Source organism: Colias croceus, chromosome 3 (genome assembly GCF_905220415.1).
Source record: "Colias croceus chromosome 3, ilColCroc2.1".
In the NCBI taxonomy this organism is placed as follows: Eukaryota; Metazoa; Arthropoda; class Insecta; order Lepidoptera; family Pieridae; genus Colias; species Colias croceus.
Window position 1 is genome coordinate 12402444 of NC_059539.1, and position 26562 is coordinate 12429005.

At 34.5% G+C, this 26562-nt stretch overlaps 1 protein-coding gene across 1 annotated transcript; it reads right to left on the reverse strand.

Moving 5' to 3' along the window:
• Positions 1 to 19525: 19525 nt before the first annotated feature.
• On the reverse strand, positions 19526 to 23727 carry LOC123706035. The gene is made up of 4 exons (XM_045655162.1): positions 23601 to 23727; positions 22615 to 23370; positions 22359 to 22516; positions 19526 to 20551 (listed from the first exon to the last, which is right to left on the reverse strand). Exons 1-4 carry the CDS (start codon positions 23725 to 23727, stop codon positions 19526 to 19528), a joined length of 2067 nt encoding a protein of 688 aa, XP_045511118.1.
• Between the last annotated feature and the right edge of the window lie 2835 nt (positions 23728 to 26562).

Here is a 26562-nt window from a genome sequence, read left to right on the forward strand (position 1 = left end):
AGATCTTTTAGTTTCGTAATTAGACTCCCATAAACGTTATAAGTTTTTCTCAATTATTAAGCTATTGCATAGCTTCTATCGCGGGCTTTGAGCGCGGGGACCGAATCGAGAAATTCCGTAACGAAAAAACCTCACGCTCCCTACTCCGACGGGCGGAGGTGTGGCTTGAAGGCATAGCATGCAATTAGCGCGGCAGTCCCCGAGTGCCACACGTCGTTTTTTATTTTTATTTTTGAAAAGAAATAAGTTTGAGAAATTTTCGATTAAGTAACAAATGATGATCTATACATATAATAAAATCGTAGGAAAGTCAAAACTGTACATTGAATATTTTTTTAAAAGAATACATAATCCATGATCTATAATCGATATAGAAGCCAAAAACATAGTTTTTAGAATTTTTGTCTGTTTGTCGGTTTGTCTGTTTGTCTGTTTGTCTGTTTGTCTGTATATTTGTCCGAGCTAATCTCGAAAAGTACCGCATAGATTGACTTCAAATTTTGCATGAATATTACTAACAGGTCGGGTGAGGCTTTTATATACACATTATCATGCTATCACCTCCGGGGGAGGAGCTGTGAACCTTTATTTTTCTAACGTATTCCGTGTATTACACAGCGTACAATCTAAAGACTCATGTTTAAATGTTGTTTTTGGGTAAGCCACGCTATTATCTAGCTTTACACTAAAAAAACTACGTCATATACGTAACTTTGGCAGAGAAACAGTTTAATGAATCTTAGTAGTTTAGAGACAAATTTGAAACAGCGCCATCTATGAGACTTCATTAAAATCAAATCAATTTACATGTTTAACGCTTCTTGCAAATCTATACATATAATAAAATCGTAGGAAAGTCAAAACTGTACATTGAATATTTTTTTTAAAGAATACCTGGGCCGTGATCTATAATCGATATAGAAGCCAAAAACATAGTTTTTAGAATTTTTGTCTGTTTGTCTGTTTGTCTGTTTGTCTGTTTGTCTGTTTGTCTGTATGTTTGTCTGAGCTAATCTCGAAAAGTACTGCATAGATTGACTTCAAATTTTGCATGAATATTACTAACAGGTCGGGTGAGGCTATAGGCTACATATTATCAAGCTATCACCTACGGGGGAGGAGCTGTGAACCTTTATTTTTCTTACGTATTCCGTGTATTACGACAGCGTACAATCTAAAGACTCATGTTTAAATGTTGGTTTCGAGTAAGCCATGCTATTATCTAGCTTTACAAAATAAAAACTATGTCATTTACGTAATTTGGGCAGAGAAACAGTTTAATGAATTTAGTAGTATAAAGACAAATTAGAAACAGCGCCATCTATTAAATGTTATAAAAATCAAATCAATTTACACGTTAACTATTGGAAATTAATAATCAAATGACGCATATATAAATGTTGTTTGACAATATCTATATTGACACTATAAAAATTATGCCATTTAAGTAACTTGGGAAGAGAAACATAGCTTAAAGAATGTAAGTTGTATAATGTTAATTTTGTAACAGCGCCATCTATGAGATTTCGTAAAAATCAAATCAATTTACATGTTAACACTACTGAACACAATGTTAAAAATTAATAATTTAAATATAATTATGTTATTTATTTATTTAACTCTTTAACCCATATCTTCCGTTCCCTATAAGATATATTTCGTGTAAATAATAAACTACATTTTTTTAAAGTGAGGGTAGATGTTTATTATTTTAAGTAAAAATAGACACCATTATCTACAGTTAATCTAATGATTGTGTTCCAAAGAGTATACTAATATATTGTTGTGTTCATTAGTTACAATTTTAAAAATCTTCGTGTTTTATAAATTTACTAGCTTACCGCCCGCGGCTTCGTCCGCTTTGTCTAAAACCTAATAAATTATGTACTAAAACCTTCCTCTTGAATCAGTCTATCTATTAAAAAAACCGCATCAAAATCTGTTGCGAAGTTTTAAAGATTTAAGCATACAAAGGGACATAGGGACACAGAAAGCGACTTTTTTCATACTATGTAGTGATAGGTATTTATAAAGCAATTGAATGCCATAAAACCAAAAATATCAAATGCAATCTTCGTGTTTTGTGAATTTTCACCATCATGCGTTCCCACAAAAGGTAAGTTGTTACTTACAGGTATTTATTGAAATGAAATGAAATGAAATGAATGATTCTTTTATTATTTTGAGGTGCATTGGGAACAGAAGTTTTTGATAAAATTTTATTTGTAAGTAGCTTTTTTTATAGATTTACAGTTAACTTTTGATTTTTTTATTTACAGATTCAATGCTAATAAAATTATATCGCCTTTGGAAGACGATTTCTGCTGATATTTTTACTACACCACTTGAAAATTGATGATTTGATGATAAAGACAGTAGCAGCGAGGATTAAGTGGAAATTAGTAATCATCCGCTTCGTCAATTTTTGACTGAAGTTAATGTCCAACGTCCAATGGTTCAATCATTGGAAGTATCTCGGGAAATTTTGGAGGATATTTTTCAGGAAGGAGAGGAGGGGCAGCCAACCACATATCAAACTACTACGTTTTAGTACCGAAAAAAATTTTATTGCCAAATGAAACGTAAATTTTGCACTCACAACTTTACAAGTAATGTTTTTATTTTGACTTTGCGGTTATCTGATTATAATATTTATCGTTATGGCTATCGACGTACCGACCGTACTGGGATCAGAGTAGGTACATGATATACAGTTCATCATCCAGGATTGCTTAGAGCATTTTCACACTGAAAAAGATGTTTTCTTTGAATCGTAGTTGCTTCATTTATTTATTTTTAATCATTTTACATAATATGTTTTATATTTTATAAATATATCATTTTCATTATTTAATTAGATAAAATAAATTATGTAACGGTTTTATAAGAAAACACATTATATTTGTTAGGCGACGGTGATTTCTTCCAGGCAAAAGATATTCATCAGCTCAATAAAATTGAACAGTATGTTGTTAGTTATTCTTTAGATTCACAATTGTAATGAGCATTTCCGCATGCAAGTTGTATCGTAGTTTAGATATATCATAGTTTTTACATATGAAAGTTCCAACAAAACCCTCAAATTTTTTAGTAGAGTTGAGCAAGATAATTTGAAAAATGTGCCGTGTTAAGTTTTATAGAAAAGGTTAGTTCGTTGGTAATTATTATTTCTTCTTCATTTACATGTTGTTAGTAAAAATAAACTTTAACTAACAGTCAAAGTAGTCAAAGTATATTTTAACTAATACTACTTAATATCTATTATACTTATGTTCAGTATTTATCTGTATTATTATTGCTTGACAATTAATATATTTTCATGTCGTATACCAAATTATAAACATAAGTTTAATATGTAATTAGCTGGATTTATTTTTACACACTCACAGACTTATGTTTTATGTTAAATGTTAAAAGAGTGTTAATATGTAGTGTAAATCATAATACATTTTTTCACAATTAAAAATAATCCTTTTTTCTGATGGTGTTGCCATTGAATTAAACCGCGCTGTCGTTTCGTTCACAAAAAGTGATGTTATGAGGAGCATATTCGGTCCTCATATCATAAAAAATCTGTACGAAAACAATAAACACGTGTGAGGCCCTCACGGCAGATCGGGGCGGTCTGACGCGAAGTGGGGACAGCGTTGTCACTGTATCGCTCTAGCCACGCTGGTCAACAGACTTATTCGTTAGTTCAGTTTTGTATTAAGACCGCTGTGACATCCAACCCGTGAGACAACCAAACTCGGTCTCCCCTACTATCCCGTGAGACCGAACCTTCACTGAGAGGGTATGACGTCACACAGCTGATCGCAAACGGCATATTGTGCTATCCCGTGAGACCGAAACCCTCACTGAGAGGGAATTTTGTCTCACTACTGATCACGACATTTTATCTCGAGAATCTGAAACTTTACTCAATATGAAGACCGTTTGACAAATGATAGGGTGCATCATAATAAGATGAACATAAGCATAAGCAATGACTAGAGTAGGGACGCGAATATTACAATTATATAAGACAAGAACGATTAATAAGTTTGTTTAATGAAAGATTAAGAATTGAAACTATTCGGTCTCTGGAAACGTACGAATAGCGAGAGGCCCGTCTTACTGCAGACAGATTTCGTCATAGTCTTAATGTCTTGAGGTAAACAATCTACGAATTCGGTGGTGTGGTCTGACAAATATAAAAGTGGGTTTGCTTATAACCTCACAATTGATTACAGATCATTTTCTGTATAGGCGATATTAACGTAGTATGTTCTTTTTGTAATGCTTTAAAGTGTAGTAAGGCGAGTCGGCTTTCGTTTGAAGATACACCGGAACCTTTCACAAAATCACTACTTTTAGAGGAACATACTGTGCAATTAGCGTTTAGCTACTATTATGTATTCTGTGGTGCAATGTAAACTGTTATTAGACAATATTCGCTCTTATAGTAGTGCGTTTCAAATGATCCTTTGGTGCTCAATAATTATCAGAAGATCCGTTCATGCTTACTTTTAAGATACAAGGTCAAGTTTACCATTTGATAGGATCCCTTTTGCCTGAAGGCCAAGCTAAGTTTGTTTAAATATATTTTGTATTCGACTACAACGAATAGTGGAATACAAGAAATCAATATTTCTCAAATTTAAAACTGAACTCATTTCACAATTTTAGAACAGGTTAATTCGTATGTATGCAGTTTTAAATCGACATTAGAAGCTTTTCCTCAAGATGGTGATATCGGCACTCAGGAACACCCTGGACGTGTTATAACGCCCAGGCCACAGTATTACAATTTTTCCTACAGTAGGGCGACGAATGTATTTTCGCATAGCAACGGAGGGGAACTCGCGGGGGGTCAAGTGACGCGGGCCACGTACCACAAACATGCTTAGTTTGTGGTATCGAGCGCGAAAGATAGTCATCGTGTTTTTAGTAAAGTTACTATGTAAACTAACGTAATTTAATACTTAGGTACATATTCTATAATGGTGTGCTCAAACTGTTAATCTACATTTAATTTAGATTATTATTTGATACTAAGTAATGTAGAATTTAAACCACATTCATGTTTTCTTCAGATTTTAAGATTTTCTTATCAGAGTGTTCAATTTTAATGTAGTTAAATTTTATAAGAGATAATAATTAAGAAAATTTTAAAATAAAGTGTCACGTATTTTTTTTAAACGACGAATGACGAAAAACGACCTAATCGCGGACGAAGTCGCGGGCAACAGCTAGTTTATAATTAAAAATTAAATAATATGATGTTGGTGGGGTTTTTAATTGTACTTATTTATTTAACTTTTTAACCCATGTCTTCCCAGAGTCCACTTCAGGTGCTTATATTTTATGTGAATATACTAAATAAAATTTTACAAGTGAGGGTAGATGTTTATTATTTGATGTCAAACAAGACACTATTAACAGTTAATTGTGACATTTTAAAAAATCCTTCTTGCGTTCCCACAAAAGGTAAGTTGTAGCTTTTATATTTATTCTTTATTAATTAATTAATTAATTATATAGTTAGACTCATGTTTTTAATTAGAATTGAAGTTACGACAAAATAAGAAAATGATGAAATTTTATTTTTATGTATAACTTTTACAAGACTATATTAAACGCCCAAAGAAGGTCACTTTAGTTCTTGATAGAATTTTATTTGTTAGTAGCTTTTTAATAAAATTAGGTAAAGTAATCTTTTCATTTTTTTTATTTACAGATTCAATGTTCATAAAAATTAACGATTTGCATGAGGATGTAGTAGAAATAAGTATCCTGGCGCGTGGTCAATTGTTGACTAAAGTTAATTTCCAACGTATGGTACAATCATTGGAAGAATCTTGGGTAATTTTAGAGGATATTTTTCGGGAATGAGAAAAGGGGCAGCCAACCACGTATCAGCGTGCATGCGTGAGAATCTACCTACGTTTTAGTTCCAAAAAAAATGTTATTTTGAAACGTAAATATTGCACTCACAACTACTGTACAAGTATGATTTTTAATCCTGCTTTACTGTCATCTGATTGTTTTATTATCGTTATGGCTATCGCGGTACCTACAGATCGTACTGGGATCAGAGTACATATTATTTATCAATTGGTGAGGTAATATACGTACCACACCAAGTAAAATATTTACAATCATACCAAATGGATTAACACGGTATGTACATAAGGCGGTCTTATCGCTTACTAGCGATCTCTTCCAGACTGCCCAAGGTAAGAGATAAAGAGAAGACTCATGATCCAGCAATTTTCAACCGAAAAAGAAGTTTTTCTGTAATTGGTAGTTGTTTCATTTATTTATTTTAAATACCTAATTTTACTTTTATATTTGCCCATTTGCATTACATTCAGCTTCCATAAAACTTATAAAAATTTAATGTTTATTTCTATCTAATATAAAATATACTCTTTTTTAGATATAAATAACAAAAACAACTTTTTTATTAAAATTTAGTACCTTGGGAAGATATTATCTATGTGTTAATAGAACAATACATAAAGGAAATTATGTTACGATTTTATACAATGAAAATATGTAAAAAAATATTAGCAGGTGTAATTATTAAATTGATCCCGAACCCAAAACTGTAGTTAATTTTTTTTGTCATTTAGTGTTTAATTCATGTCAATTGGTTCATTAATAAAAAAAAATTATGATCATATTTTAAATAATCACGGCGAACATTTGCTAAGGCATTCATGTACAAGGTGTAGGTAATTGTTCAGTGTGCACAGGCGATTTTTTTTGTAAGTATTACAGATAACAAAAAACTTTAAACTGATATCGAAAGTACTTAACCTAATAATGGCCGTAATCATTTTTTTTAAATAAATCGAGAAATATCAAAAAAAATATCTTTAAACCCTCCCATACATTAAGTACATAAGGTAAAAGCACCTAATACGGAGGTATTTCGCAACATTTGAAAGTAAGTATCAAAAATAAGCATTTGTAAGTCTTTCTAAAGGTGCCAAACCACTTTATCGTTAAAAGTGGAACTTAAATTTTGTATTGCTGTTGAGTCTATGTTTATTTTCATGATATTTCTTATTTTAAAAAAATATTTAAAGAGTCAGGTCGATTTTCCCTAATACGGAGGTATGATTTTGGTCAGAGCCTAATACTGCGGTAGGCGGCTCCTAATACGGAGGGTCAGAAATTATATTCATTGAAGTTCCGTACAAATAATATTTGTTAAATAATAGGAATGTGTTAGTAAAGTAAATTGTAAGTTTTTTATTCATTGACCATTGGTTTGATTACGTTGATTCACTTTTAATGTGTTTCATTTATGCGTTTAGTTTTATCGAAAAAAAAACACGCATATCAAATAAGAATCCACAAAAAAAGACACAAAACTTCTTATTTATTTACGCAACCCAAAATCTGGTAATTTTAAGTTCTATGAATAGGGCCGTAATAGGAGATCATATAACCTAATACAGAGTTACCTGGAAATATCTACCACCGTAATAGGAAAACTTCTCGTGTTTTTAATAATCCTAATTCTGACCCATCAAAAATTCGATAAACAAGATAATGTAAATGCTTAATCAAATGATAACAGTTTTTTGGCTCAGATGTGTAAAACTCAAATCAACAGTTAAACAAAATAAATGATTTGTGATACATTAAAATACACCTTCCTATTTTTACTCCTTCTAAGAAACAAACATTTTGTACTCAACCGTTTTCATATTTAACTGGATTTCTAATTAAGAACACATACAGCAGAATATGGTTTCTAATTTATCAGATTAATAATTATTTCAACTAATCTTGGAATAAATTCAATAAGTAAATAAAATGAAAGTTATAAACAATTAAACATGCCCAGTATTTTTCCTATTTCGGAGTTATGCCACCGTATTAGGATTAATCTATAAAATTTGTATCGTATTACGGCGGTATTTTATTTCTTATTTTTTGGGTAGAAAATGACTTACAAATATTAAACAAGCTATTTAAATAGTGAGTGTAATAGTAGGAAAATGCAATAAACAATACATATACAAACTTGAACGGCTTATTAATACGAAAAACTTAGTTTATAAATATTAGTGTACTTACTTTTGTTGTTTCGCGTTTGTATGGAAAAACCTCTCATGTCGATGCCGTTACACAGATTGATTGATCTTGTTGTGTTGTCTATGTGCTATACTTGCAAACGTTAGTTAAGTCATGGAGTAATAAATTTGGAATAAATAGTTTACGTTTTGGTGTACTTAAAATTAATAAAACAGGAATAAAACTCGAAAATAGAAATACCACCGTATTAGGAAGCGATTTTGACTACCGCCGTATTAGGAGCCTTTACCTAATATGAAATATGAATATCCCGTACATACATTTAATATGAAAGATTTTAGCTTTCTTTTTCTTATTTTGGTTGTCTGCTTTAATTACTTCGCAAAGTTGAAGTGGCATTTTCCACGCTTTTTCCGGACATTTTCACGCATTTTCCGGATATTTTCCGGGCAATTCCTCACGCATTTTCCGGGGATTTTCCAGGCATTTTCCACGCCTTTTCCGGACCATTTCACGCCTTTTCCGGACCATTTCACGCATTTTCCGGATATTTTCCAGATATTTTCCAGGCATTTCCCAGGCATTTTCCTGACATTTCCCTGACATTTTTCGGAGATTATCCAGGCATTTTCCACGCTTTTTCCGGACATTTTCACGCATTTTCCGGATATTTTCTAGATATTTTCCAGGCATTTTCCAGGCATTTTCTGAACATTTCCCTGACATTTCCCTAATGCCTCCTCCACACTACTCGCGAAGTTGAACGAGGTTAGACGAATAGAATAGTGTAGAGAGGCACTTCGGCTTACTTCGTCCAACTTTACCTCGCCTCGGCCGACTTCCGTTTGTTGTCGGTTTTTGCGCCCGAGTCAAAGGGCACGAAGTTACCTGAAGTTCGTTCTGAATATGATCGTATGCGCTCCTCGCGAAGTTGAACGAGTGTGTAGTGTAGCACCACGGACTTCAGTCAACTTCGGCCGAGTACTTCGCCGAGGAACTTCGCGAGTAGTGTGGAGGAGGCATAACATTTTCCGGAGATTTTCCAGGCATTTTCCTGACATTTTCCGGGAATTTTCCAGGCATTTTCCACGCCTTTTCCGGACATTTTCACGCATTTTTTGAATATTTTCCGGGCATTTTCTGGGCATCTCTCAGGCATTTTCTGGGGATTTTCCAGGCATTTTCCACGCTTTTCCCGGATATTTTCCAGACATTTCCCTGGCATTTTCCGGAGATTTTCCAGGCATTTTCCACGCTTTTCCCGAACATTTTCACGCATTTTCCGGATATTTTCCGGGTATTTCCCGGACATTTTCACACATTTTCCGGGAGATTTTCCAGATATTTTACAGGCATTTTCCGGATATCCCCGGAAAATGCCCCGGATTTCCGGAAAGTACGTAAGTTTTTTAGCTTAGATTAGTAATAAATTCTATTAACAATTCTATGAATTGTTTATGGTAGTACGTGTTTACTAAATAATTGTATGTAAAGTAGTAACTACTATGCATTCGCTATTCCACGCGGACGAAGTCGCGGGCACAGCTAGTGTTTCACTAAACCTTATTGAGTACTGAGTATCTTACTAGCGATCTCTTCCAGACTGCCCAAGGTAAGAGATAAAGAGAAGACTCATGATCCAGCAATTTTCAACCGAAAAAGAAGTTTTTCTGTAATTGGTAGTTGTTTCATTTATTTATTTTAAATACCTAATTTTACTTTTATATTTGCCCATTTGCATTACATTCAGCTTCCATAAAACTTATAAAAATTTAATGTTTATTTCTATCTAATATAAAATATACTCTTTTTTAGATATAAATAACAAAAACAACTTTTTTATTAAAATTTAGTACCTTGGGAAGATATTATCTATGTGTTAATAGAACAATACATAAAGGAAATTATGTTACGATTTTATACAATGAAAATATGTAAAAAAATATTAGCAGGTGTAATTATTAAATTGATCCCGAACCCAAAACTGTAGTTAATTTTTTTTGTCATTTAGTGTTTAATTCATGTCAATTGGTTCATTAATAAAAAAAAATTATGATCATATTTTAAATAATCACGGCGAACATTTGCTAAGGCATTCATGTACAAGGTGTAGGTAATTGTTCAGTGTGCACAGGCGATTTTTTTTGTAAGTATTACAGATAACAAAAAACTTTAAACTGATATCGAAAGTACTTAACCTAATAATGGCCGTAATCATTTTTTTTAAATAAATCGAGAAATATCAAAAAAAATATCTTTAAACCCTCCCATACATTAAGTACATAAGGTAAAAGCACCTAATACGGAGGTATTTCGCAACATTTGAAAGTAAGTATCAAAAATAAGCATTTGTAAGTCTTTCTAAAGGTGCCAAACCACTTTATCGTTAAAAGTGGAACTTAAATTTTGTATTGCTGTTGAGTCTATGTTTATTTTCATGATATTTCTTATTTTAAAAAAATATTTAAAGAGTCAGGTCGATTTTCCCTAATACGGAGGTATGATTTTGGTCAGAGCCTAATACTGCGGTAGGCGGCTCCTAATACGGAGGGTCAGAAATTATATTCATTGAAGTTCCGTACAAATAATATTTGTTAAATAATAGGAATGTGTTAGTAAAGTAAATTGTAAGTTTTTTATTCATTGACCATTGGTTTGATTACGTTGATTCACTTTTAATGTGTTTCATTTATGCGTTTAGTTTTATCGAAAAAAAAACACGCATATCAAATAAGAATCCACAAAAAAAGACACAAAACTTCTTATTTATTTACGCAACCCAAAATCTGGTAATTTTAAGTTCTATGAATAGGGCCGTAATAGGAGATCATATAACCTAATACAGAGTTACCTGGAAATATCTACCACCGTAATAGGAAAACTTCTCGTGTTTTTAATAATCCTAATTCTGACCCATCAAAAATTCGATAAACAAGATAATGTAAATGCTTAATCAAATGATAACAGTTTTTTGGCTCAGATGTGTAAAACTCAAATCAACAGTTAAACAAAATAAATGATTTGTGATACATTAAAATACACCTTCCTATTTTTACTCCTTCTAAGAAACAAACATTTTGTACTCAACCGTTTTCATATTTAACTGGATTTCTAATTAAGAACACATACAGCAGAATATGGTTTCTAATTTATCAGATTAATAATTATTTCAACTAATCTTGGAATAAATTCAATAAGTAAATAAAATGAAAGTTATAAACAATTAAACATGCCCAGTATTTTTCCTATTTCGGAGTTATGCCACCGTATTAGGATTAATCTATAAAATTTGTATCGTATTACGGCGGTATTTTATTTCTTATTTTTTGGGTAGAAAATGACTTACAAATATTAAACAAGCTATTTAAATAGTGAGTGTAATAGTAGGAAAATGCAATAAACAATACATATACAAACTTGAACGGCTTATTAATACGAAAAACTTAGTTTATAAATATTAGTGTACTTACTTTTGTTGTTTCGCGTTTGTATGGAAAAACCTCTCATGTCGATGCCGTTACACAGATTGATTGATCTTGTTGTGTTGTCTATGTGCTATACTTGCAAACGTTAGTTAAGTCATGGAGTAATAAATTTGGAATAAATAGTTTACGTTTTGGTGTACTTAAAATTAATAAAACAGGAATAAAACTCGAAAATAGAAATACCACCGTATTAGGAAGCGATTTTGACTACCGCCGTATTAGGAGCCTTTACCTAATATGAAATATGAATATCCCGTACATACATTTAATATGAAAGATTTTAGCTTTCTTTTTCTTATTTTGGTTGTCTGCTTTAATTACTTCGCAAAGTTGAAGTGGCATTTTCCACGCTTTTTCCGGACATTTTCACGCATTTTCCGGATATTTTCCGGGCAATTCCTCACGCATTTTCCGGGGATTTTCCAGGCATTTTCCACGCCTTTTCCGGACCATTTCACGCCTTTTCCGGACCATTTCACGCATTTTCCGGATATTTTCCAGATATTTTCCAGGCATTTCCCAGGCATTTTCCTGACATTTCCCTGACATTTTTCGGAGATTATCCAGGCATTTTCCACGCTTTTTCCGGACATTTTCACGCATTTTCCGGATATTTTCTAGATATTTTCCAGGCATTTTCCAGGCATTTTCTGAACATTTCCCTGACATTTCCCTAATGCCTCCTCCACACTACTCGCGAAGTTGAACGAGGTTAGACGAATAGAATAGTGTAGAGAGGCACTTCGGCTTACTTCGTCCAACTTTACCTCGCCTCGGCCGACTTCCGTTTGTTGTCGGTTTTTGCGCCCGAGTCAAAGGGCACGAAGTTACCTGAAGTTCGTTCTGAATATGATCGTATGCGCTCCTCGCGAAGTTGAACGAGTGTGTAGTGTAGCACCACGGACTTCAGTCAACTTCGGCCGAGTACTTCGCCGAGGAACTTCGCGAGTAGTGTGGAGGAGGCATAACATTTTCCGGAGATTTTCCAGGCATTTTCCTGACATTTTCCGGGAATTTTCCAGGCATTTTCCACGCCTTTTCCGGACATTTTCACGCATTTTTTGAATATTTTCCGGGCATTTTCTGGGCATCTCTCAGGCATTTTCTGGGGATTTTCCAGGCATTTTCCACGCTTTTCCCGGATATTTTCCAGACATTTCCCTGGCATTTTCCGGAGATTTTCCAGGCATTTTCCACGCTTTTCCCGAACATTTTCACGCATTTTCCGGATATTTTCCGGGTATTTCCCGGACATTTTCACACATTTTCCGGGAGATTTTCCAGATATTTTACAGGCATTTTCCGGATATCCCCGGAAAATGCCCCGGATTTCCGGAAAGTACGTAAGTTTTTTAGCTTAGATTAGTAATAAATTCTATTAACAATTCTATGAATTGTTTATGGTAGTACGTGTTTACTAAATAATTGTATGTAAAGTAGTAACTACTATGCATTCGCTATTCCACGCGGACGAAGTCGCGGGCACAGCTAGTGGAATATAAAAATAGATACAGGAATTAGTTTGTCCAATTAAAACTTAAAACTGCCAACAATAATTAAACACATACAAAACCGCGGCTATCAACTAGTTCATTCATAATCCATATACGAATCCGTTTTTCCGATACGTACAGAAACAAAGGCGGGGAAATCGAATATACGCAACAAAATCAGAAACGGTATAATTTTATCCGGGGATTTATGGAGCATTTTTCGATCAGCCTGTAATATGCTTGACCGGCTTGCCCGGATGGAGCCTTTTGACCGGGCCACGCTTGACCGGGTATTCCCTTGACTAGAGAACCGATTTTGATGAAAATCCGAATATTCGTGGTAATATGTGTCATAATAATATATAGGGGAAATAAAGGGTTGTGATTTTTATCGCGATTTCGAGGCTTTTAGGGGTAAAAGCGAATGATTTATAAGTAAATGATTGTTATAAGAATAACTGAAATCTATGAAAATATTAGCTCAATCACTTTTTCATTTATTTTTTCATATATTGGTGGTAAATAAAAGAACACCTAATCTCCTAATTGCAAGTTATTACTTCTATATTGGAAGTTGGTTCGCTATTTTCCTAAACATTAATTAACAAATTCAAATTCTATATTTTAAAATGGAGGCGCCATAAAGCAATTGGATGGTGAATGTTGAATCGTGAATACCTCAGATGGGGCACTGGGGAGACATTCAGAAATCTACCATCATTTTCGTATACGAGGTAAAGGTATATTATAATAATTTATAAGATGTATGTTTATTTGTACGATTTTTTAACATTCTTTTTGAAGTTTTTTAGTATCAATGTCCAACAGAAAGATGTTTTTAATCTTACTGCTATTAATATAAAATCAATAAATCCCTACGGCTTCACTGAAATAAAGAGGAAGTGGAATAGATAATATTATTTCTAAAAATATAAGTAAACTTCATTCACATCGGTAAAGTCGTAAAATAAAAGATAAATGATTATGTACAGTATACGAATATTTCAAACTACATTAAAATAACAATATCATAAACGTGAAATTTCCTAAAACAAATTCACATCAAAATTCATCCTTACATAGAAAAGGTAGCGACATCATCATAAACCTTACCAAACCTTTCCAAACAATTGGTAGTACACAATTTGACCTGACCTGTCCTTACACTTGTAAATATGAACCGTCATATTATAACAATATTGTGCTAACAACGAAGCATAACGAATGGTGGTTACCCTAATATTATAAGTTGATCACGTAGCAGGAAAAATTCAGAGTTCTCAGATCAACACGGATCGCTGAAATCATCGAGGCGGGAAAACATACTGCTGGGATGTGGTACGAGGGAGGAGATTGGAGAGATGAAAAATCAAAGATTATATACAGGGTGTAATCGTTAAGTGTGCTCAGGCATCCGTAACTATTGAAGATATCAAAAAACTTTAAATTGATATCGAAAGCCCACCTAATGAGTAAAATGACAATAAAAACTTTTTAAAAATAAAACGGGAAATGTATATAGGTAATTATAATGATAAGTTTAAAGATAAATGCTATATTTTGATATGGAACTCTCAATAATAAATGCTATTTTTTGATATGGGAACTGAAATAATTAGAATAGCCTTATAATTAATGTTTCTGTGCGCGTAGTTGAAAATCTTCTACAGAAGTGGCATGACATCGAGTTTAGGTTGATTAAAGTAATTTCTAATGCTGCTCATTTCAGGATTTTCGAACTTGCTGCTAGCCAGAAAGATTAATTATCAGTTATTGGCGAATTTATTTATACTTTGAGTGTGTTAATAGGATTGGGGAAAATAAAGGATCCATTAGAAGTTTAATTTATTTTGAACTATGGATGGTAGAGTCTGGCGCAATCTTAAATTAGTCAATTATGTAGGTTCAGCAAACATTTTTTTCTTCTAAAAACGTAAACGCGAACGTTTATAAAGACTCCTGTTGCTCAAAACAATTAGATATACGATAGAAAATACGTTTTAATTATTCACAAATCTACCATTAAAATTTCCTACCAAAAAAATGTACATTTCTGTAACTTGCACTACACGCCAGTTATTCGCCTCACGCACGCATAGGTATCCCGGTCAAAAGTCGATTCGTGCGTTCCACCGTGGACCCTGACAAACATCCCTTTGAGAAATCATGGATTTTTTTACTTACGCTCTCTCCAGAGATGTGGATGGTCGGATCGTGGACAAGGTGTGAATATCAATGGGGTACATATGATACTGTTGATCTATTAGTGGACGGGTGAATATGATTTATTTCTCTGGACGTCATCGTTTTGAGGTCAAGGGATCTGGGATCAGATCTGAATATATAAAAGAAATTAAAGGAGAAAAAAGTTAGGTACCCAAAGCTATATTCAGAATTACACGCATTGTTTATATAGGTCTGATTTTCTTTTTAATTCGGCTGAAAACGAAGAGAATAATTACCAGCAATTTTCATTTGTATTTGGTAAAATAATGACAGAATCCGTGAGTAAATAACAAAAACGGATTCACGCAACGAGCTAATAAACCACTATCAGTGAATAAAATCCTATCTAATTTATCCTCCTGGAAAAGGTACACAAAAAGGTTGTGAAGTATTAATTCAAATGACCCATATATTCTTAAAGCCGAGGTCTCGTTACCATGCCGTAGATAATCCAGGAGCTTCGATTTAAAACCCGCTCGCCAACAAATGAGGGTAGTCGGTGTAACTAAGCGATGTGGTCAAGCGCGCGGCCGAAAATCATCAGTCTCACTTCGACCGTCTTAGAGAGCGGACCTGAGAATTGCGGGGATTAAAAATTAAGCCCGTAAGCTAGCTGACGTGTAAATTTATGCTTGTAGTTTAGTTTGTTTATGGTCAAGAGATGCTATTAGGAAATTGGTGTATCTTCGATTAGGGAAATTGAATGTTCCAATCAATATAGAAATTGGATGTTGTTTATTAAATATATTCGTGTTTGCTTTAGACATACTGGCATTGTAATAGAATTTCATATTGATTTCGATCTATTTGCTCTTGCTAAAAACCTGTGCTAAAAACATTAGCTGATTTTGATTGTTAAAAAAATGTATAAAAAAATAGTGCGCGCGAGAAAATCCACATTTGAATAAAGTATTTGCGGTCGGCTCAGATAGCATAGTGTTCCGTCAACGTCGGAGCTTGCCAATGCTGAGTGTATTCAATGTAGTAAGAAAGAAAATTGGACGTAATCTGTAACGCGGCCGTTTCGCCTGAAATACGACCCTCAAGGATCGTAAGCGGCGCAATCGACGCTCGCGATACTATGTTACGGTGTTTTTGGCAATGATTGTTTACGTAGATGCTCCAAACAGTTTAAGTTATCAAGGTTTATGCGGACATAATAGAATTGAATGGACTTGGGCGACTGGAGAGCTTTAATCTTTTGGCGTTGATACACAAAGATCAGTTTAAACTATTGCCAGTTTACCGTGACTCTGTAGCCCATTTTATATTTACAACGAATGGTATAGGAAGTTATAATAAGTTATTTACGAAAACACTCTACATGAATAAATTGGATTGTCAAATAAACGCTTTCATTCCTTATTAGTTCTTTTATTAATTATTCAGTTATAAGGCTGAGTAGTTAATTAAAATAAGCAACACTCCCTCAAAAACGTACACCGACTTAGAAAAAACATGGCACGTCTACATTCCAACGTAGATACTCTATGTCCGTGGCGCAAAATGGTTAATATTCATGACAGTCTGCGGGCAAGTGAAATTGGTTCACATTTTTTATGTCTACCGCGAGTACGCTACCGGGAGGAGGTCTTGCTTTTATGTAGGGCCTGAGAGCATCTTAAATTACTTGCTATATTGTGGAAAGTATGGGAATTCTGATTGGCTCCATTCAGAGATATATGATTAGACGTTTGTGTAAAGTGTTTGTGATGATTTCGATCGTGTCTTATGTGCCTGGAGAAATTATGGGTTACTACATTTGGGATTTTTACCGATTATTCTACGGTTTTCTTCTGGATGTTTCGTCTTAGAGGATTATTAGTAATGTATTCTGATCAAACCAAATAAAATTTAAGAATCTCTACTGTTATTGAATAGTCCGTAAATATTGTCCAATTTAAGAGTAGAGACATTCTGTACATGTATTTGAACATCAGCAGGAAAAAAAAAAGAAAAATACACCAATACCCAACCTTTTCACAATTACATAGATAATAGTAGATAGTACATACAAGTAGGTATAGTAGTAGATTCTACATATTTAAACAGTATGTATGTCTCTTGTTCTCCGTACTCTGCCTTAATAGCACAATATTTGACCGGTCAACATTATCTCACAGAATTCGCGATATATCCGGGTATCCGGGTCGAGCTGGTCAATGTTGATGCCGGATATTGCAGGCCGGTCAAATGACGTCATATACATTGTGTTCATTTTTCCATTTGAGTTCTAGCTGTGACACGTAATATACGCATCAATTTTGGTCTGAAAGGTCTACTAATGAGCATCACTTTGAATAAATGTCGTTAGTTTATTCTCAGTTTATCTATTTAACAGAATTTTATTCCAACTGAATTTTTTTTGTCTTATTTCGATTAATGGATAAGAACAACATCTTTAATTAAATAGCAACTTATATCGTGGGGTAAGGGGCAGATGCATTATACATCTGTTTCACTGATCGATTATCTTTAGGGACAAGATCAGCTTTCTGTGTCCTGCCAGACCGAGACAATTTTTTTCTTCGTCCCCACCGGGAATCGAACCCAAGACCCCTCGGTGTTACGTGCACGTGTCAACCACTGTACCAAGGAGGCGGTCAACTTATATTATGCTTCTATATATTTGATTATATTTTAAAACCCCACAACCCATACCTTATATAGACGAAGTTATATCTAAGCCTAGTCTCCCGCATCGATAGCCGTAAAACCGTCTTAAGAATCATTTCGAGCGAACAAAGTCCAATCCACTAAAACGTAAATAAATAAAAGATAGTATTAAAGCCGTAGATAAAATAAATCCACACATATCCTCGGCTCGTTTAATCTGAAATTATATAAGCGAAATCGTTTTTTTATCCCGAACATAAAACTCCGAAACACGTTTGCGGATTTTGCTTGATTTTCTTCGAGATGGACTATATTTTTATCTTGGTTATAAATCAAATAATGTAAGGATCTGGGCGTAGATCGTAAAACCTAGGCTAATGTATAGTCTAATGTTTTATTTCTGTAAGTTCTGAATGTGCTAACTGCTAAGTGTATGGAAATACCGTTATGTACATGTCGCGCTTGAGAGTATGAAATTGCCGTACATTTTTATAAAGTTCATATGAGAAGATATTAATTCTGATGTTAAGTCTGATGTTAATTATTTTTATGGAAACATGTACAATTGTACAATTGTTTCCAACATGTTTTTATTTTTTTTATAAAACCTGGACCGAGTTCAATCGAATAAGAGAAACAATCTGCTACTAAAATTATTATCCTATTCTGTTTTAAAAGACTCAAATATGCATTACTAGCTTTTCGCCCGCGGCTTCGCCCGCGTTTTGAAATAAAAACCCGCAAAGTTCCCGCTCCCATGGGATTTCCGGGATGAAACCTATCCTATATGTTAATACAAGTTACCCTCCATATGTGTGCCAAATTTCATTGTAATCGGTTCAGTAGTATTTGCGTGAAAGAGTAACAAACACACACACACATCCCCACAAACTTTCGCATTTTATAATATTAGTAGGACAATTGACATACACGAACATTAACACCTCTCCCTATTCCACATCCCTTCAGTTACCCCTTCATTAAATACAATGTAACCCTGGGTATCGTGATGAAAACTTTGCATCAGCTAATTTATAGTGATTCACGTATGCAAATTGTTCATCAGCTATTCAATGTTTGGGCATTCGTTATGCCGGACAGCCTGCGTCACGCAGCCGTGTGGGATACGGGATGGGATAGCGCGATTTAGGGATATTTTCTTTATTGTACTAGAGTTGCATTAGATACGCTTGAATTTTCAACATAATATAATTATCTTTGTAAATTAATACTAATGGTTTAATAACATCCTGAAAACTATAAAAAAATGGAAATCAGAAAAACCTCATTGTAAGTTTGCCTGTTATATTTTGGTAACAAAATCTCGTATGAGTTACAGATCATTTTAAAGTTACAAAATCTCGTATGAGTTACAGATCATTTTAAAGTTATTACAATGTTTTTGTAAACACATGACGTGTCTAGATACATATACTTACTCAATAAAATTGAAAATCAAACGAACTTACCAAGTGAAGTTCGATGACAATTATGTGAGCAGCTTCATTCGAAGCGATTTATATTGACGTGGTGTAGATGTTTAGAGTAAATAAAATGTGAAATGGTGATAAAAATTGAAAAACTTATGGTAAGTTTCATATTTTTATTTGCAATAATCAATTAACTATAAATATTATAAATCACACATTATTTTCATAATTTAACCATTAATTATTTTTCTTGCAGGTTACAATCATTATTAGATAACAATGTTTTAGCGAAGCTGGTAGGATCAGTAATTACAATATGTCTATTGTAAAACTTAGCAAATACTGCAGAAGAATCAGACCATCCCGCAGTTTTGCGTATAACATCAATGTTGACCCCAAGTCTATTGGCAGTGGATGTGGACGCATGGCGAGTACTATGAGCACTAAATATAGAAGTATCTACTCCGCTGTTATGAAGCGTGTCCTTTATCCATTTACTGAGCGTCTGGGAGGTAACTTTTGAGTATGGTTTTTTAAAACTAATAAATAAATGATCATTATGTCGAAGTGTTGATGTTTTATTTATGTACGATTCTAGACATTTGGCTGGACAGATTTCCGAGCGACTATTGAAGTAAGGAATTCTTAAAAGAGGCTGTAACGAGTACGGCTTAGAAGTTTTAATTAAATCTGAAATCATTATTATTATTTCACTTGTGCCTCTTATATCAAGGTCCTTTAATTTAATAAGAGCAAGTGTTTGTACTCGATGCGCTGTTACCAAAGCCAATAGAGTTGCAGTCTTTTTGGAAAGAGTTTCCAAACTGAGTTCATTATTTGGCCACTGTTGGGCTAAATGTTCGAGAACTATACTCGGATCCCAGGTTATATGATATTTAGAATTTGTTGGCCTCGATTTGAAAACTCCTTTCATAAAGCGTTTTACCCTATCATCTTCTAAATTAGATAAAATTAATGATAAGGCAGACTTATAGGAGTTAATGGTACCGTATTTAGCACCTTTATTAAATAAATCGGTAAGAAAATGTAAAACTACAGGGACAGATGCAGAGATGTAGCTATAGTTGTGGGTACTGCAGTAGTTTATCCATGTCTTTATGCAGCCATCGTATTGTTTGTAGGTAGAATCAGATAACGATGATAACATTATCTGTACCGTACTTGGTGACAAGCCTTTCCTTAGTAAAGCTTGCCTGAAAGCTTCGCGGCAACCAACTTCAGAGTTCTGTGTAGGTTGTGGTTGATCCTGAAGGGAGAAGTTAATAAATTAATATCAGGTGCAAAATATATGGGCTTGGTTGTCATTAATTTCTGAAAAATTGGGAACCAGGATCGCGTAGGCCAATACGGTACCACAACTATACCCTCTGCCTTTTCTTTTATAATCTTTTGCATTACCTTTGTTATTAAACAAAAGGGGGGAAATGCGTAAAAGAACTTATTTTCCATGAAACCGTAAATGCATCTATCGCCCATGCATCAGGATCGTTTTTCCAAGTTACATAGGTATGACACTTTGCATTACATCTACTTGCAAACAAATCTATTTTAGGGACACCAAAATTAATAGTTATCTCATCGTATGCATTTTGGTTTAGTTCCCATTCTGTATCGTGAAATTTCTTCCGCGATAATTGGTCTGCTTCACAATTATCCTTTGTATTTATATAGGATGCAAAAATAGTTATTTTACGCATTTCACACCACTGCCAGATTTCTCTGGTAACCACATTAAGGTGATCATATTGAATACTACCCATTCTATTTATACAAGAAATTGCGGTGACATTATCAATTCTTAGCAAGATTCGAGAAGAACATAAATTCTTCGCGAAGGATTTAAGGGCAAGAAAAGCTGCTTTTAATTCTAACTCATTAATATGCAATGTTTTTTCACATTCTTTCCAGTAGCCAAAACATTTATTGTTATTACAATAGGCGCCCCAACCGGTGTTAGATGCATCTGAATAAATCTCTAAATTAAAATCTTCAATCCCGAGAGGACAATTACCTATATCTATATTACGGATCCACCAAAGCATATCCGATTTTAAATTATCTGGAATTTTAATTATCTGTTCGTAGCTAGCGTTTTTAAGCAAACACATATATTTATATTGTTCGAAAATTGTAGTATATAACCAAGCATATTGAATTGCGGGACAAGCTGAAATTAATAAACCGATAAATTGAGCAAATTCTCGTAATTTGCATTTTTTAGTATTTAAGACGGTGGAAACTTTTTCTTTAATTTTTAACTTCTTATCGTCGGGTAGTTTTAATAACATATTATTGGAGTCGAATACAAAACCTAAAAATTTGCATTGCATCTTTGGTACTAACGATCTTTTCTCTAAGTTAATCAAAAAACCTAGTCTTTCAAAAAGTGTTTTGGTCAAAGTTATGTTTTCTTGGCATTCTAATAGTGTTCTACCAATACAAAAGACATCATCAAGATAAACGACTGATATCATACGATGAGTTTTTCTTAAAAATTCAAATATAGGTTTTAGAAGTTTTGTAAACACGAACGGTGCGGTGCATAAACCAAATGGCAAACAATTAAATTCGTAAAGGACTCCATCATACTCAAACCGTAAGTACTTTCTGTGCATTTTATTTACTGGTACTAAAAAATAAGCATCTTTTAAATCGATAGTTGCCATGAAACAGTTTGGAGTTATCAACTTTGACGCAGTACGATAATCCTCCATTTTGAAATGTTTAGTTTCAATGAACTTGTTAAGGCATTTTAAATTAAGAATAAATCTCTTGTCACCATTTGGTTTAGACACTAGGAAAATAGAGGATAAAAACTCGCCCGGTTCATGGTTACAATGCGATATGGCATTTATAGATAATAATTTCGACAGACACGTATCAAAATCTTGTCGTTCTTGTTCCGTTTTAGGATACACACTAGGCTTATCGGTTCTAAACGGATAAGACTTAAAAGGTATAGAATAACCTTTAACCCACGATAAAATGATTTGATCATTAGTTATATTACGCCAGTTATTAAAATAATGCTGGAGTCTTCCAGCATATCGCACCTGGTCGATTATTGCCTCCGCTGCGGAGCTGGTGTCTTCGAAGGCGGGTACGTCCGGTCGGGGGGTCGTCGTGCACTGTTGCTCGGAGGTGGACGCGACGCTATGTTGGGCACACGAGCGAAACGGTTGTCGTGGCGTTTGTTGTCCGCCTGGCGCTGCTGAGGAACATAGTTCAAACGGCCCTTGTTGGCTTGATTAGTCGCCACAGATACACTAGGTCTATTTTTAGGTTTTTGTATATTCTTTAAAGATTCACCTGACTGTTGGATAGACTTGGCCGCTTTAAGTTTGTCCGAGATATTCTCACCGAACAGTAACGCATCTCGTTTCGTTTCTATTAGGGCGTCTTTTAATTTGGTGTTAATCGAGGATATTACAAATTTTCTTCGTGTCCTCGTTTCAGCATGATGGCTGTCACACAGTAAACGACACGCATCACTTAAAGGCTTTAAAATTTTTTGTTTTGACGTCTCATTCGCTATGACCATTTGGGTGACTGTTGCAAGAGCCGACAGTGCAACCCCAAGTTGTTTTTGCCTGTAGCTGAGCGACGTGTCTCTTTTAATTAAAGCTTCAGGCAGTGCAGCCTTTACCTCCGGGTTGAGAGCAGGGGCCAGCAACAAATCGCAATTATTGGGAACTAGATATTCTTTGTAAAGGATATCTTTTATTTCCTTAGGAAGTCCTTTGGAAAGGATGTCCTGCCATCTGCTGGCTACATCCTTATGGATCGCAGGGCCGAGCGAGGTGTCGGTTTTTGGAGCATCTCCTAACAATTGAAGGACGTCTTCATCCAGCTCCAGCTCTTCATTTTGTTTATCATTGTCCACCGATGTTCCCGGTTGCGGTTCAACAACCTCATCAGGTCGTGGCGAGTCGGGACGTGGCGCGATTTCTTGAGGTGACAAAGGCGGACATGGTGATAACGGTCGAGGTGCCTCATCAGTTTGGTGGTCCCTCAGTGGCGACTGGCAGTATAAAGACCCAGGGGATGGCACATCCAATGGTTCGCCTGCAAAAACATTTCTATATAGCAAATGTTTTTTAAAAACAGCGACAGTATCAGCCCAAGTATAGCAGTACGCGTCGCTTTATTTGTGATAGAAGAAACCCAAGTATGGTATCCTCGCATCACTAAGCATTGATTAATGTTGATGATAGTAACAGCCCAATTTTAGCAGTACGCATCACTAATTAATCAAAACAAAAAACCGTTGTATTTTTTAAAAATTACCAACTTACTTATCATATTTTCTTCCGACGAATCGCTTGTAGATTGATTTGCTCTTTTGGCAAGCCGATTTTCTAGTTTTTTAATCTTTCGTCTAATTTCTTCGTCCGTCTTTTCATGTTTCCTTTTCTTCCCCATATTGAGCACTAATTTTTTTAATTTTTTAAAATTCAAAAATTATTTTATCGGAGACGTGCGAAGGCTTGAGCACGGAAACGCAGAATGACCTACACATCGTAACGAACCGTTTGAGAAATGATGGGGGTAAATGGTAGGGGTAAAAAGTGTTGCCACAAAAAAAAAAAAAAAAGTATAATTTAAAAAGTATAAATTTAAATTAATAATACTTATACCTTTAAAAAACCCGTGCAAGGCTCAGGCTAGGAACGCTACTACACCACGTCAATATAAATCGCAAAGAATGAAGCTGCGAAACATAATATACACAGAAAGAAGTAGGAGAAATTAATAATTTTTCACAGTTGTAGCACGAGAATCCTCGCACCGTTCATAACTTGCACCACACCAAACCTGCACTGGACATAAACGGAATGTTTTATTTCGCAGGACCGCGCGTACCTCCGGAACCATAGATATCATGCCGATATTCTGATGAACTGTCGTTCGCAGTTTAGGAGTGCTTTGCGGATTAATCAGTACAGTACCTACGAATGTAGTTTTGGTTGTTTAAAAATTAACTACGCTAATCACAGAAACTACTGGTCCGATTTAAAAATTTGTTACGGTATTAGATAGCCCATTTATTAAGGAAGGCTATCATCACGCTAAGACCATTTCCATATGAAATTGGTGGAAATTATTTAAGGTACGACACACTACACAATTTTTTCATTGAGTGACAAAACATAAGCATTGAAAATATAGTTAAATAAATTAACAGATTATTCCACACTAGCTGCGCTTCGCGGTTTCACTCGCGTGGCTCCTCTCCAAAAGTCCTCTCCTATTGGTCTTAGCGTAATGATATATACCTAGACTTATAGCCGTCCTCGATATGTGGGCTATCTAACACCGAAATTATTTTTCAAATCGGACCAGTAGTTCCTGAGATTAGCGCGTTTAAACAAACAAACAAACTCTTCAGCTTTATAATATTAGAAAGTATACATAATATATTTAATACTTATAAACCAGGCATTGATTATCTACTATCTCTTACTATATGATACATGAATGTAATCTCAAGGTAAGGATCCCGTCACCCAATCCTTTAGTTAATTCCAATTAATGACTGTCAATTAGTGAACGATCTGAGGCCAAGATTTAGGCTTCACTTCAATTAACGTAATGGACTGAAACGTAAATAAATGTTTAAAATTGTGTTATTTAAGGAGATTTTACAAATTAGGTATTATCTTTCCGTCCGCGGCTTCGGCCGCAAAGAAAAAACCCGCATAGTTCCCGTTACCGTGGGATTCCTGGGATAAAACCTATTCTATGTGTTAATCCACTTACCTTCTATATGTGTGCTAAATTTCATTGTAATCGGTTCAGTAGTATTTGCGAGAAAGAATAACAAACATACATATACACAAACTTTCGTATTTATAATATTAGTAGGAAGGATAATTTATAGCCGTGTCCAAGTGGTAGCACAGTATTACATATTATATTGTAACTAGCTGCTCCGCGCGGTTTCACCCCCGTGGCTCCACCCCTGATGGTCGTAGCGTGATGATATATAGCCTATAACCTTCCTCGTTAAATGGGCTTTCTAACACCGAAAGAATATTTCAAATCGGACCAGTAGTTCCCGAGATTAGCGCGTTCAAATAAACAAACAAACAAACAAACTCTTCAACTTTATAATATTAGTATAGATAATAATACCGTGGTGGTTGTTGAGGCTTTTCCCGTGTTATTTGCAACTTTTCCATTGATTATCTTGCTTTAGCTACATTTGTCTCCATTGATCGTAGCGTGATATTACTTAGCATACAGAGTATTGTCAATTCATCTCAATAATAAGATTTGTAATTTATGTAATTTCAAATACCTATCAAAAATTAGTGTTAGTTTAACCCTATTATTTTATCTGAATGTATAGGAATATTCAAAAAATATCATAATTTAATTTATATAAATAATATACTTCCTTCACAAAGCTCCACGTGTGATCAAATTCAGAACAAGCATCACAGATTGCATATAGTATAAAGCCCTTTCCCTATAGAGTCGTGTGCGTAAAGTTTAGAATAACCTTTCCCCTTTGCGTAGTTTACCTTCCCGGGGGGGTCGTTAGGACTAATACCGTCTGTTTAATGTTGTCGGTTAATATTACATACACGGACCGCAGAGTGATGCTAATGTATAACGTACAGCTTATTTTATAAGCATACTAGATTTCCGCCCGGGGCTTCGCCCGCGTTTTCAAAGAAAAATCCGCATAGTTCTCGTTCCTGTGGGATATCCGGGATATAAAGTAGCCTATGTATTATTCTGGGTCCTCAGCTTATACGAAATTTCATAGTAATCGGTTAATTAGTATTTGCGGGAAAGAGTAACAAACATCTGTCCGAAAGGTAGAAAGTACGTGTTAAAGATATTTGAATATAGGCACATAATATTGAGGATTAGGTTACTATCATACATTTGTCTTCCAAAAATTAAAAAATATCTCGATCTACTTAATAATTCGTTTCCCATTAGCTTTTTATTTACAATAGATACAACCGTTTTAATTTTTTGCATTAATTCATGTAAAAAACCACCATCATCATCAGTTCTTATACGTTCCAATAGCTGGGACACGGGCCTCCTATGAGGGTACAGGCCATAATTCACCGCGCTGGCCAAGTGCGGGTTGGCGGATGTCACAATATTATGTCGTCGAACTTTTTGATTCTTCGACATGTCGGTTTGCTCTCGTTGTTTTCCTTCACCGTTCCAGCAGTGGTGTTGTTACAACATGCATAGATTCAATGAAAAATCAATTGATTTCCTGCGCGCTCG